Source organism: Pimephales promelas, chromosome 6 (genome assembly GCF_988280905.1).
Source record: "Pimephales promelas chromosome 6, fPimPro1.hap1.1, whole genome shotgun sequence".
In the NCBI taxonomy this organism is placed as follows: Eukaryota; Metazoa; Chordata; class Actinopteri; order Cypriniformes; family Leuciscidae; genus Pimephales; species Pimephales promelas.
The window spans coordinates 8,603,186-8,618,394 of record NC_142774.1 but is presented as its reverse complement, the minus strand read 5'-3'; the positions used below and the strand labels follow the sequence as shown (position 1 = coordinate 8,618,394).

The following is a 15,209-nucleotide window of genomic DNA, read 5'->3' as shown; positions in this document are numbered from 1 at the left end:
ATAAACCCACTTTTGGATAGAACTGGTCGGAAAGGGTCTAACAGTCATAAAAAAAAGCAACAAATAACAGTTTATTTTGTTAAAATGTATATTAAAGATAACTTTCTGAAATGGTATACACTGAAGTGCCATTGAAAAAAAAAAAGGCACACTTACTACACAGCAATTCAGTATTTGAAAATAGATGGCAAGTGCAGATTATAATTATTACTTAAAATGAATATACTGTTCAGCTAGCGAAATTGCAGCCAAATTGTCTCACACAAAACTATGAAAATCTCTTATAGATGCCAGTAACTTGGAAGTTTCTTTCTCCCTTAAAGGCGCTCATTGTATCAACTTGGTATCCTCTAAAATACACTGTGACTCCTTGAGGTTGGAACTGGCAATTTCTTCCAGCTCTTGCCTTTTGTGTGGTAATATGCATCAGACGGTCAGCAAAGGAACTGTGGGTGAACCGTGGGCGTAATGTCTGAGTCTGAATGCATTTGTGGCCATGTATCAGCTTTGATGATTGGAGTCGAGACTGGCTGTTACATCTTAAAACTGCAAGATGGGTTTGGGGTGTTCCAAAAAACAGTGTCTGGATGTGAATCATTTATTATTAATGGTGAAAAGATGTTCTCTTAAAGTTGAGGCTGGATAAAATAATGCTATATAAATTAATAATGCCAGTTATTGGCATTTGAATGTTGAAGCCGAGTGGTTTAATTGTGCTTGTTCAGATTTATATAATGTACAATAGGTTATGCATACGACTTAACCTTTCTTGATTTAATTCAGGACTTTAATAATTAAATATCAGGACCATAGAGATCACAAGATATTTAAGTAAGTATATTCTGATCGAGAACAATGTAGGAAATTGACAGTTATATCTATGTGAACTTGATGTACATGGTTGAGAAATTCGTGTGAAGGTTGTAAAGGTTAACATTTTTGTGTATTTTAGCTGAAACACTTTTGGTTAAATCCATTAGCGGTGAGAGCTCTCTCCCAAAACTATCTTTAGCTTTGAAGTTATGATAGATGTTTATTACATGAATGTTTAATGAAGTGGTTAATATGCTTTTACAATTCATATGAAAGTATTAAAAGCTCATCTACCAAGGAACTGCATGTTTAGGGCAACCAGAGTAAATGTTTGCTGGTATTCATGAAAGGAGATTTGTTCTAGAAACTGGTTGTATAGGCAAGGATTCAAATGGGCCAAATTTCCCATCCATTACAAGAAAAAAAAATATTGACAACTTATATTGTTAATCCAACATCTATTTGCTTAAGCCACCATATGTTTGGGTTCTCCAAAATCCCAATTTAAACCCTAGTTGTGATGTCCAATTTGTGAAAGATTCATCTTTTGGGTCTGAGCAATTCATTCACAAATCTAACTAAATCTGCTTAAGTCAACTCGAAATGCGCCGATAATTAATGAGCTAATACTGAGGATTTGAAGTGTCCTGCTGTTTTGGACTTGTTTGTACAGTATGACAGCACATTTTTATCAGCAATGTTGACTACTGTCATACATTGATACATAGCTGGATTGGGGAAAAGGAATGGAACTTGAGAGAATGCTGGATGAATGATCATAAAAACAATCCAAGAGGGATAGAGTGCAAAGGGACCACTGCGAATTCAGTAGCAGCCACCAAGATTGCAAAAGAGGTGGCGTGAAACTTCAAACATGAGATACAGACAATATAAGCCACTTGCTTTCTGCTTTTTCTTGCACTACATACTCAGGGAATCCAGCTAGCTGTGGTAGAAAATGAGGATGATGATGATTGGAGGACTGGATAGAAACGGTACAGTAGCAATCACCCATAACCACAGTAGAAGGCAAATGAACTCACCAGTTGAAATTGTGCTTGCAGTCATTAAAACCCACTATGGGCTGACAGGGCCCAACAGGTAGAAAATGTAGGGGCTGTACGAGATAGAGCGGCAGGGAACAGGGGGAGACACTGCAGGTGCACTTGCAGCCATCAAGACCACAGGAGGAGAGCGAGCTTGAATGACAAGCACTGATGCATTTGGGGAAAGGAAATACTGCTGTTCTCATGGTGGGTAATTGGCCTGTAGTTAAAGCAATGTAAATGGGAGGGCAAAGGTACTGAACTAATCTGAGCCGCCCAATGACATCCCAACCAATTGTCCGGTGGGTTGTGTTGAATTGTAGGATAGGGTTGTGCAAAATTTGTGAGTTGGTTTTCTATCTTGAGTTGGATTTTGAACGGAATTGGCCACTCACCATGTTGATTTGCATTGCATTGATTTGAATTGTTTGCTTTATGTTATTAAAGCTTTGCTGTATAGCTTTTTGTACCTTTTACTATACTTTTATAATGGCTATTATTGATAAAAAATGAAATTCAACAAAACGATAGTTTTGTCATTTTTAATTTTATTACAAGATCATCTGTAATGTTGTTTATTGCAACATTTGTACCAATGCGATATGCAATACATTACATATTGCCTGGAATATATTCAATATTTTTAAATTGGTTGTGTTTTATATTTAGTTTTGTTATAAATATATATCGGCGTACATGCATGCTGCAATAGGCTATGCGTTGCCTGAACCACATTTGTGTGCTTATAATGTTTAAAATGTATTTAAATGAAATCGAAAAGAGGCGGAGTGGTGTTTTACAACATATTTTGTTTTATTGTTGCCTAAAATGTACATACAGAGATAACAGAGTAGCAGAGCGAGGTTAGAGGCGCTTTCAAGAACAAGCTGTTCCATTAGCAGGACTCGTGTCGTGTCGAGTCGGATTTTGCGTAGGCTACTTGGTATTGAGAAACGCCTAATGCCAGCGCTTGTTTCTTGTGACAAACATGCTGAGAAAGTCTGCTGTATGTCATCCATTGTTGTTTACTATGTCGCTTTCTCCACGCGAAAATTACGTCGATCGCTTCTTTCCAGCAAACACCACGCCTATCAAGTAAGGGTACTGTTGGCGGTGGAATCGCAAGCCAGATCATTGTTTACTGACCCGACCCGTAGTGTACTGTACTTTACCGTACTGCTCAGTGGAAACGAGCTATTTGATAGACATTCTACTAACTATGAGTGCAACTGCATGTCAACTAACTTATTAATCTGCAACTACATATCAACTGGTATAAGTAGACTTTCAGGTTAGGGTTTGCGTGAGTAGAATAAGTTGACATGTACTTGCAAAGTTATTTATAGTTGGTGGAATGTCTAAAGTGGACCATCAAAATGTTAAATTAAGATTACTCTCTTATTAGCTTCTTTATTTGGCAAAATGTTTACACAGTGGTGAATTTGAACTATATATATATTTCAAATATATGAAGAGCATTGCCAAAGATGATGTTAAATGGGCCGAAGCAATCTGAAAGTTCATTTAATTTACCCTTGAGAAAAATGCTACAATCAAAACAGCCAATGTACTTTTCTGCTGTGTTTTTGTTCCCAAACACATGGGTCTCGATGATTGGGAAACAGATTCTGAAATATCAACAAATCTAAAAAAAAAATAAATAAAATGAAAAAAAAAACACCCACCAAATTATAGTTCAGTGGCATAATCGTATCTGTCAGATTGAGTTATAAGGTTTTGCAGCCAAATAACAGACTCCAATAAGAGATTAATGTGAAGATTAATTCATCTTGCATAAGTGACTGTTGTATTTGGCTGGAAATCAAACATTTCCCCTTTTCTCTCGAATAATTACTGAGGTTCTGAGGAATGGTGTAGGTTGGCGGAAAGGAAGCAAAGAGGAAGCCGAATTACCTGGGGTTTGGATCGGCAGGTGCCACATCACATTTGTTGAAACAGCAGCGACTCATGTCCTGCTCGTGAAATTCACGAGTACAGAGCAGCTGGCATCCTGGCAGGCTTCGCTTTTGATATTACAATGAGAACCGTATGGGTTAGCTTTGCTGGTGTTACAGGCAGTAACTAAATTCATATGGATTGCAGTAATCATATTGGTCTCATTCCAAATACGACAATATCGAGATTAACCAGTTTACATGACTTTCTAATTGGCTATCTAACTCTTCTGTTCTGTATGTTACAGAAGTATCATGTGAAGTGTTAAAGATTAAGTATGCAATTTTGTGGTGGATTAAAGTGGTGGATACAGATCTGGGCTAGTGACTATAATTTTGCAATTCATTAATGGTCACCATTCTTAAAGGGGTTATATAATGCCATTTTTGTACATGTTAAAATAAATGTTTAGGGTCTAAATGAAAACTTTGTAATATATTTTTATTGGAAATTCTCATTAGTATTGTAAGAAAACACTAATTTTACCTGGTCAAAAAGCATGCCGTTTCAGTGCATATGCCTTTAAATGATAATGAGCTTTGCTCACTCCACCCTTCTGTTTTGCTGGGTTTTGACAACGCACGTCGAGTGTTGCCTTGACAACAGTTGAGGGTATATTTTGGAACAAGAATGGCAGCGAGAGTCTCTGAGGACACATCTGTGCAACCATATCAACTGATCCGGAACAAGACGACAGCCGCAAAAAGTTCAACAATTAGGCTCTAACAGGACGTTTCTAAGTGGTTGGTTAAAGAATTAGTTCACTTAAAAAAACAAAAAAACGTTTGCTGATAGTTTACTCGCTCCCATGTCATCCAAGATGTCCATGTCTTTCTTTTTTCAGTCGAAAAGAAATTAAGGTTTTTGATGAAAATGAGCGAGTCATTTCATTCATTCAGCAAACGAAATGACTCAAAAAAAGATTTGTTAATTTTGAGTCACGGACGCGCATCACAGAACAAAGCAAGGCGAGCATTTGTGCTTATAAAACTTTAAAAAATGACCATTTGTTTTGCCAGATAAGACCCTTATTCATCATCTGGTAACGTTTAAAGCCCTTTGAAGCTGCACTGAAACTGTCATTTGGACCTTGAAATGGTTGGGGTCCATTGAAGTCCATTATATGTCCTGTAACAATTCCATTTTTGCCTTATTTTATTGTTACTAAAAGAACATTTGAACAGACAAATAGATAACTCACCAGATCCAACAGATCACACTTCAACTGCAAAGAAGAAAAGCCACCTCGTATCTAACAAATACATGAACAACTAATTATCCTCAACCCTAACATGCAGCACATGCAGCTCAACTGCTAACCAGTCTACCCGCGTCCGACGCGCTCTTCAGCCTAACACAGGGTTATATGGCTAAACCGAAACATCTAAGCAATTTAGCGCTTGATCTCTCTCTCTCCAGTCCAAAAACCACTAATCAAATCAATCCTTTTATATGACACAAACTTATTTTACCCAAATAATCCAATTTTCTCAAACCAATTATTCTATTTCAGTACAGTATTTATTTTGTTATTTACAACATGCTGCAAATGCCATCTCCCACTATTTACACCAGGGTGCAAATAGCATCTGCCTTCTTTGTAGAATTTTTATTTGATCTTTCCCCCCCATATTTTATAGACAAGCATGAACTGAATTTCAAGTAATTGCCCAAAGCATTTAAATGCCATTCAGAACGTGTGACTTGCATTCTAATCAAGACTTAAATACTAACCTAAACCTTTAGTATATATCTATGGTGAGATTCTGCAATGAATTTTTTATCAATGATTACAGGGAGTGAAAGAGAGTGCAAGCATCAAGAGCCCGAACTCAGTTTAAGTATTAGAGGATGAGATCCAGCTCTGAGATTGTTCCTGACCTTCCCACTGGATCTTACAGAGAAAGACTACCAAATAATGTGAGGAAATAGCTCTATTAAAAGAACAATCTCGTCGGGACAAGGGAACCAACGGGGTTTTACTGCAGATATAGCTTACCCTTGGGTGTTTGGCTGGTATTTTCTTCCTTTTTTTTTGCTTTGTTCTCAGTTTCTTCTTTGATGCGAAGCCTCTGTGAGTCATGTGCTAGCTAATTATGGCCTCTCAACTGTTGCTGCTATACAAGTCATTGGCAGCCAAGACTAAAACCACGTCCTTGCTTTGAGCACCAATCAAAAGTGCGAGTTCTATTGGTCTTCTGCTATGATCTGTGTCTTTTTTGGCTTTCATGAGATCTGCGACTGTTCCTGTAATAGCCCGTTACCCTGGGAACGCCAATGACAACAGGCTGAAACCTGTGCCTAATTTGACAAGAATCCAAACCATGAAACTTTCACTCCCAGAATTCTCCCTGGCAGAATAGAAGAACTTGTTCGAATCGATGACACGGCTCATTTTAAGTGCGAATTTGACAAATCCCAGCAGAAGTGTCTGGTTTCCCAGAAAGACGCTGCTTTTCAAACCAGTTGACTGCAAGCACAAAATAAAGAGACTTCAGCAGTGACATTCAGCCCTCTGTCCGTCAAATAAGTCATATAAATCCATGAGATCTGTTCCAGGAAGTGCTATTATGTGCCATGAGTTTCTATCACTCTTACCTGCTCTCAACTCGCAGAGAGAGGCCTTCAAATATCCCCATTGGTTTTAACAGATGTGTCGGGTAGATCGCATTTAAATAGCATTGATTTCTGGGATGTGCATGGGGGGGGGGGGATATAAGATGATGGACCATGATGTCTTCTTGAGAACCTCTGGAAAGAGAGGGGGAGAGAAAGAGAGAAAGTGATGAGTGTGTTCTCATCTCTGGAGGCCTGTCTATAGCTGTGCTATTAATCCAACGCAATATATCTATTTAATATGTGAGTCTAGGCCTGTCTTGCTGTTAGTCATTTTAATGCTTTTAGAATGACAAGGCGGTGGATTTAACTCATATAGTAATGACACAGAGGCAGACAGGGATAGATAGTAACATGCACAAACAATTAATGTATGCATGTTGTATTCACCTGAAAATCTAGCCTTAACTTTGAGGTCATATTTGAGGTCATTTGGTCTACAGTAACATTGTTTTTATTAGAACTTTGAATGGATCTCATAATTTCAGACGTAACGTGTTTTATGATTTGACATTTTGCTCAAAGTGATTTAATAATGATTATGCATACCTCATAAGTTGACCTCAAACAACAATATAATAAAATTTGTTATATTTTAATAAGTTCATGACCCCTTTAAGATATGAAATACACACTCCATCTATTAGGGTTAGAATAACTGTTGCCAAACATAGTATAACATGAATCATAATAATCACAACAATAATGATCCAGTCTGTTAACCATTTGCCTTTTTTTCAATTTTATTATTATTATTAATAATATTTTACGTTTTTGGCCAGGATTTTTAGTGAAAAACATTTTTTTCTTATCGGGGACATTATAAAAGAAGATGAGCGTGGGAGCGAGAGATAATCTTATGGCTTCTCTTGGAATTGACATTTGCTACATAAACAAAGATTTTATTTAAAGTGGGCATTCAGTTCAGTTCTAAAGCAAAGGTGTGAGAGTGAGAAAATATTTTAATGAGCTCTATCCTGTGTATATATATCAGTACCAAAACTTTGTTTTTCCTAATAAGTTATGGCAGGGAAATGTGTAACATGGGTTGGCGAATTAATCTGTATAATGACTATTTCTTATTTTTAAAGACATGTTTACTAATGGTTTGATGCAGCAGGATATCTAGTTTTCTCTCCAATCTGAGAGTCCCTGTCCTGAAGGATTGCATTCAGCATAACCCATTTAATGCATTTTGCAGTTGGTGAGGTGTAGAAGATTGTGTATTGTGGTGTCTAATTTTTTTTTATTTTATTATTTTGTCTTTGTGCAGCCTATAGCCTAAACTGTATTTCGAGGTCTGCCTTGGAATTAGTTATAGGTTAATTTGTTAAGTTTGTTGTCTTGAAATTGGAGCACATAGACACAAAAGCCTGATTGATGCGCATCAGATACATTTGCAATTCTCTCATCGATCCAAAGGATGCTGTGAAGAATGTGAATTTGACCCGAGACGTGCGAGAACATCAAATTAATCTCGAATTGAAATTCTTTGGTAAATCCTCGGTATCCGTTTCTAATTATGGGGCGTTTAGGATGTCATAGATAAAGCTTGTTATTTATATTAAAACTATCGAGTAGGCTGTTTCTAGTTTCATTAACCACCAGTTTTATAATAAGGTCGTTTCATGAACCACCACAGTTTTATAAGTTCGTCAGAACACTATGAACGATAAAAGTAGCGTTCGTATGGTAACCTAACCGATGATTTTTTTTTCCAACATTAGGCTATGTTACATGTCACAATACCACTAAAATGGTTTGACAATTCGTTTCCGAGACTGTGAGTAAATTTCTAACAGAAATTAATTTAAGTCGTCATTTAATTTGCGAAATGCTTTTAGTAGGCTAATAATACAGCTAATAACTCCCACATCCAGACAAACCTCTTCTCTCTCGGGCTATTAGTACGCGAATTACCCGTGATAAAATTAACTCAAGCTCTGTGAATTTCTTTTTTCGTTCGACTGAAAGTTCCGTCACCGAGAATCAATGCGACGAACGAAATCACTCCAACTGCGTCAATTTATAATTTCTTGCAGATTGCATTGTTGGAAAAATGTCTGGGTGAATTTGAATGTTGTGGCGCTGGAAAGAATCGTGTCTTTATGGTCTTGCTCTCCTCTGTAATCCCCCGAGCTCCTCCCCTCAGTGCGTGCAGAGCTTCATTTGATCAAATCCTTCAAGTTGGAGCGCTTCGCTGAATCACACTTTTCCCACAACATCTCAACTGTGGCTGCCTCACCGCGCTGCAACTTGTACGAGGACTTGTTTGCATCAATAACTGACGCTAAAGAGAGGAAAAGGACACTGTACCCTGTTGTTATCAGCGATGGAGAGGGGGATCAGATATTGCCGGGTTAATGTCAGTGCTTTCTGCACCCTGCTTTTGGTTTTGTTCGCTTGGGTTCCGGTGACCAAAACAGTGATAACTTGCAGGTCATGTCACCTGCTGGATAAGTGGAGCGGTCGGGAATTACTGGTGAGGATGAAGAGTGGTGTCGACTCTGGTAAAGTTAGTGGGGAAAATGGAGACGGGTCAACGGCGCTGTTTAATTCGGCTGGTGCTGAAACTGCTCAGCCCGACTGCGGAGCAACCGAACACGGCGAACACGCTCACTCTGTGCTTAAAAGGAATACAGACAGGCTTCTCTCAGAGAAAACGCCTCCAGATGACAAACGGAAGTCGGTTCGCAGTAATTGCAAAGTTTATAATCTCAAACGGGCAGGTTCTCAAGGTTCAGCCCCTGGAGATCACCATCACCGAGTGCGTAGAAGCACCCAGGGACCCGGCTCGCCCGCAGGTGCGCGCTCTGCGCCGACTGTTGGCAACAGCACCGCGCCAGCTGCGCGCCGAGTCCCCCGCTCTGAGCCGAGGTGGAGCAGGGAAGAGCGGAGAACGGCCACTTCACGACAGGAGGAGCTGAAACTTACCAGCTCTACATTTGCACTGACAGGGGATTCCGCTCACAACCAAGCCATGGTGCACTGGTCCGGCCAAAACAGCAGCGTAAGTGGAAATAAATAATAATAACAAAACACACGCAGTTAATTTGTTAAAGCTGTGAAAACACCGCTGAGATCTTTCGAAGTTATATCCCTACACTGTGATCTACGGAACGAGTGTTTCCGAAAGTGCTTGTGTGTAAAGGTTGTGTTAGGGGTTTGGGGCGCAGAGACGAACAGATGTCCATTGTTGATGTCCAAGAGATTGCTTCATATGCGATTCACGGCAGTTTCTTTTTTTTTTCTTCTTCTTCTTTTTTTTTTTTTAAATGACATGGTTTTTTTTATTAACCCTGGTATAATGAGGACACTTATGTGCAACACGTTTCCCACTTATGATTGTTTGTGATGTTGAGATTTTGGCTCACCTGCTCATGCTTTTGAATGTTAAGCGTCAACTGTGTTGCTTTGGAATCCCTGCTGTAGTAAAAAAAACAAAAAAAAAACACACACACTTTAAACCAGCTTTAAATTCTCTCTTGGCCAGCTGGTCTGCTGTGTGTTCTTAAAGGGATTTTCGCCACTTTCATGCTGGTCAGTGAGTGGACTGACTTGTCGACTGTCTAAGTCAGCTAAACACCAGCTTGGCCAGGCTTTGAGACCATCACAAACCAGACAGCACATCAGCTTATGCTGGCTGGATGTGTGTGTGTGTGTGTGTGTGTGTGTGTGTGTGTGTGTGCTTCTGGGATATTTTTAGGTGATGCAGAGGTCTTGTTTGTTACCTGAAACACACTAGCAGAGATATTGACAGAATAACTGAATGAAACCCACTTCATACACAATGACATGCATGTTATGTCAAAATTGCAAATATGAGACCGTTTTTTAGGCAATTGTGCAGAACAAGGAAATTATAATGCACTTTTAAAATTTCAATACATTTTTAGTTTAATTAAAAATCTGCAAATTTTGGCTTTTTCACAAATTAGGCTTTTTGATGTCTTTACACACTTTATAACATTTAAAGGGGCTGTTTTTAATAATCATAATAAAACAAATGCTCCGATAACTCTTTTAAGAACCTTCAACACTAAATTCGAATCACAAATGTCACATTAAGATTACTATTATATTTAATAAACTTCCTTCCTTCCTTCCTTCCTTCCTTCCTTCCTTCGTTCCTTCCTTGTGATAATTTACTAATGACTGTTTTGCTAGGAAGGACTATTTTCCTTCCTTCTTTCCTTCCTTACTTCCTTTTTCCTTCCTTCTTTCCTTGTTATAATTTACTAATGACTATATTGCAAGGAAGGAGTTCATTCCTTCCATCCTTTCTTCCTTCCTTCCTTCCTTCCTTCCTTCTTTCCTTCCTCCCTTCCTTCCTTGTGATAATTTACTAATGACTATTTTGCAAGGCCTTCCTTCCTTCCTTCCTTCCTTCCTTCCTTCCTTCCTTCCTTCCTTCCTTCCTTCCTTCCTTCCTTCCTTCCTCCCTTCCTTCCTTCCTTCCTTCCTTCCTTCCTTCCTTCCTTCCTTCCTTCCTTCCTTCCTTCCTTCCTTCCTTCCTTCCTTCCTTCCTTCCTTCCTTCCAATAATTTACTAATGACTATTTTGCACTGAGCTATAATGAGCATTTTCCACTATTCTCCTGTGCAGCATATCAAATCAGAGCAACTACATTTCAGATATAATTTCTCATCCCCATTATACCCCCCCCCCCTCCCTCGCTTTACTGAGCAGATGTTTTTCTTGCCTTCAGGTAAAATCTGAGGGCATTTTCTAATTTAAACAATGTACTCTGTAACACGACACATTAGTTGGTGAGATGACAGTCAAGCACTGAAAACTTTCAGGACAGATACAGGGAGAAAGTAACCTCAGGGAAACGAACTTCAGTATGTCCCACTAGCTGAACTCAATCATTTTGACTCAGAGCTGCTGCCATTATCATATTCCTTAATTGAATTTTCCCAGTGTTGTGCTGTATGAATAGCATAGTAGACTCGATATATATATGGTCTTTTTTTCGTTCTCAGTAGGTATACAGGGAAACTTAACAATGGGGAAAGTAAAAAAGATGACTTTCATTAAGTATTCAGTGTCATTGCAGTATTAAGAATAATTGAGTAGGCCTGGAGTTTCTTTCCTTTGGTAGTGTATGAATAAGGAAACAGCTGTAGCTTCTAATGATTTTTTTATTGTGCAAATGGAAATGAAGATTAATGCTGGCTGGATCTGTGATGTGTGCAGTATATCTAGATATATAGATTACTTTTAAGCAACTACTAAAGTAATGCATTACTTTTAAATTTAAAACAAATTATCTGAGCTACTTTTTCAAATTACAGTAGTAACACAAGTTACTATGCTGTAATGACTGACAGCGCTCCACTTTAAGAGAAATCGTGTGTGCAGAGGTCATGGGAATATGATGGATGTAGTTCAAGACTAAATATGAGCAGTCATTTACTCATCTAACTTAAACAAAAACAGATTCGAAGTTCCTCAATTCAAATTTATGTATTTAGTCTAAACTTATTAACGAATATCTTTGCTGCTCACCTTCAATGATCCAATTCAACCATACTATCAAAAATGACTTTAGATAGACATCACGTTTGTGTTTCATTTTTTATTTTATATTTCTACACCCCTCGCTTTTTCAAATGCGTGTTGAAAGCCATTATGTAACAAGAAGCTACAACAACATGTCTTCCAATAGCACTTCATCGAGTTTAACTGTACATGTTCTACTGCTGCCTATATAATGAATTACACAACCAAGCCCTAACATTTAGACCGTAACATTGACTTACCTGTCGAGAAGAAAGCAAGCAACTTAAGCGTCCCTTTCAAAAGTCTTTCTCCTTCATTAGCTCTTTCCACCTGGGAAAAGCTATCCCGATATTTAACTTCGTTTTTTTTTTTAAATCGCTTTTTTGGCTTTTTTTTAGATATGAGGATTCCTTCTCCTGTGGCTCCACTGTAAAAAATTTCTTGTCAAATTAACAGTAACTTACTGGCAACAATTATCCAGTACTTGCTGTATTTCATTTAACAGTAAAATTACCGTAACACTAACAACAGTACTGTTAAGCATACTGTAAATTAAATAACATTATTTTACTGTAGTTTCTTACCATATTAAACTACAATATTACACTGTTAATTTTTAATAATATTGTATAGTATGTAATGTTATTGTATTTATTTTATAGTGCTACTGTGTAACCTGTAGAAAATCCGTAGAAATATTATTTTAACTGTTAATGGGAAATAGAAAAAAGAACAATTGAAGATTTAACTGCACAAGGTTTATTGTGTATTTTCAAACACATTAGCGCATTTATAATATACATTTAAATACATTAATACAATTAAATACATTAATAATAAAAATGTAATATAATACAATAAAAATCATGCATGACAATCATGAACAATTATGCATAAATACATGCAAAAAAAATATCAGGTAAAATAGAAAAGATTAAAGGGGTGCTATCTGATCAATCTATTAGAAAGATAGTTCATAACAACTCATCCACCCATTCCCTGCTGGGGTAAAACAGCTTAAACTAGTCTAAGATTGTCTATTGGTTTGAGATAGACTGTCTAACTGGTCAGTTGCTGATTTTAAAGGGTTTTTGGCTGCTTTCTATCTAAGGGACCAGATTTGCAGGGCTGCGAGACACATATAAACTTATAAACTATAAAAGCTTTGACAAGTAAACCACCAATCCAGATGAGTATTACAAAATGACAAGTTATCCAGTGTCCTTTAAAAAAAAAAAACTAAACACAAAACAACCTCATCATGCACATGTGCCATGAAAAACTTGCATTATGGTATTAATTATCATTTATATGTAGACTTATGTTCTAACTTTTGCAATAGGAAGTTTTCTATCCAAGCTTTTATGCAATTAAACCTTAAACTGTACAACAACGTTTATTTTCACACAACAATTCTAAACAACTTGCAGATAGACAAAATTCACAGATAGATAATAATCTGTTTAAAATGTTCTCAGTGGGTCAGTGCTGGACCAAGGTATAGTAGTAGTAGTTAGATAAATAGAATAATAAAATTAGATTAGATTTACAATTCATCGGTCGTCAAGATGGATAGGGGTCTTCTTAACATGCACAGCTCACACCTGTGGAAAAGGAGAACAGACAAGACAGTTAAAATACAGTACGTTTTTGTTGTTGTTGTTTTGGCTAAACAGCAAAAACAGACAAAATTATGTCTAAAGTGTAATTCACTTAATACTAAAATCTTGTTTGTTGGACTGTTGTTTAAAATCAATTGTTAAAGTATGTTCATTATGTCCTCAGTTGTATGCTGTGTAATATAATGCAATGCTATACTGTTCAGTGTTGTGCATATGTTTATGCCACAAGAGGGCACTAAAGTATAGGCTATGGAGGATGCGTTTGTATTATTATTATGTTTGTCCAAGTTGATTTACCGTAGTTAAGAGGATCATATTACTGAGAGAATCTTCATTAGAGACTGATGTCAACAGCTGAAATAAATATGCCAAGAACGGCTAAAGATAACTCATCTCTATCGTCCACTCTTTTCTTTTGAATGCAACGCAAGCTGAAACATAACTCAACATCAATTCATTTACGATCACGTGAAAACGTAGGTTAAATCTTGCTTGTGTGATACATGACTTAATATTTTGGACAAAAATACACCTGGGCGCTTTCCGTGGTCCATCAGTTATCACTGAGGTAACGTTAACGTTAAATGGCAGAACGCCAGGTCAGGATTTACACGAAAAAAAAAAGCGTGAAAAAATCAATAAGAGGAATTGACACTTTAATTTTATAACAATAAATCCGAATCCTAACCTTGGATATCCGATTTCAGGATATCGATTTTCAATTCCTAACCCCTATAAGTTATAAAATAATGAACGTGCAGGCGCTTTCACCGACTTAACGTGGTAAATAACAAAATGATTAGACCATTTTGACCTTATAAGAGGTTACATATGAAATATATGTTAATAAAATCACATATTTAATCAAGTAAGTTAGGCTATCAAGATGAAAGAAATCCGCGTCTGACTTATGCTAGGCTTATAGAACATTCCGCGGCCAGTTCTTTCTAACGTTAATCTGTTAACGTACGTAACTCATATGGTTTGCATAAAAATATGAATTACTAACCAGATATGTATGGCGAAAACGTTGCCGACAGCGACGCGATGCACGGCCTGCGCGTTCTTACAGAGAGAAGGGAACTGAAGAGTTCTTCATAAAATGGCAGCTGGTTGTGGTTATTTTTCGCGGTCATTTCGTACTAATGTATTTGAATTTACAGTAACATGCCCCAAATGGCTACATTGAAGAGTAGCCTATCATATTATATTAAAATGTCTAGAATAGATTAAATTGAATGTAGAAATCGTGGTCAGGTATTCTAAAAAACTTTAAAGTTATTAGCTAGAATCCGTATACACATTATAAGAATTATTACTTACCAGATGAAGAAGTTCCAGGTCGGCAGAAAAGACAGCAGCACCACTGACACGACAGAGAAACTCTTCCAAAATCAAATATGCTTTCATGCACACCCCACTGACATAAATTATGTCATAAATTATGACTGTTAATGGTCAACCAGTGCTACATTTTTATTTTAAATGTAAGAATAACATTAGTAGGCTAGCAATTTTTCCGTGGAACTGTGTGTGGTGTTTTTCGCGGTCAATTTGCACTGCTGTATTTAGATTAACAGTAACTGATAATTTCCCAGAATGCATTGAAATTCTACAGTAACATACTGCCAACTGTGTGCACAGTACATAA

General features: G+C 37.3%; 1 protein-coding gene across 6 annotated transcripts in view; it reads left to right on the top strand.

Moving 5' to 3' along the window:
* The window catches only part of sorcs1 (sortilin-related VPS10 domain containing receptor 1), a 242,033-nt gene that overhangs the window by 51,653 nt on the left and 175,171 nt on the right, over nt 1-15,209 (top strand). Inside the window, exon 1 of one of the 6 annotated variants that reach the window (XR_016168816.1) lies at nt 8,531-9,441. The exons of 1 other annotated variant lie outside the window; for it this stretch is intronic. Coding sequence is in view for 3 of the 5 variants with exons in the window: in XM_039688446.2 (XP_039544380.2) it covers nt 8,764-9,441 (678 nt within the window). In the remaining 2 variants the exon portion in view is untranslated. Of the gene's footprint in view, nt 1-8,530; nt 9,442-15,209 lie in introns of those variants that run through there. 4 more of the 6 variants (XM_039688446.2, XR_016168815.1, XM_039688431.2 and 1 more) reach the window with 4 other exon arrangements.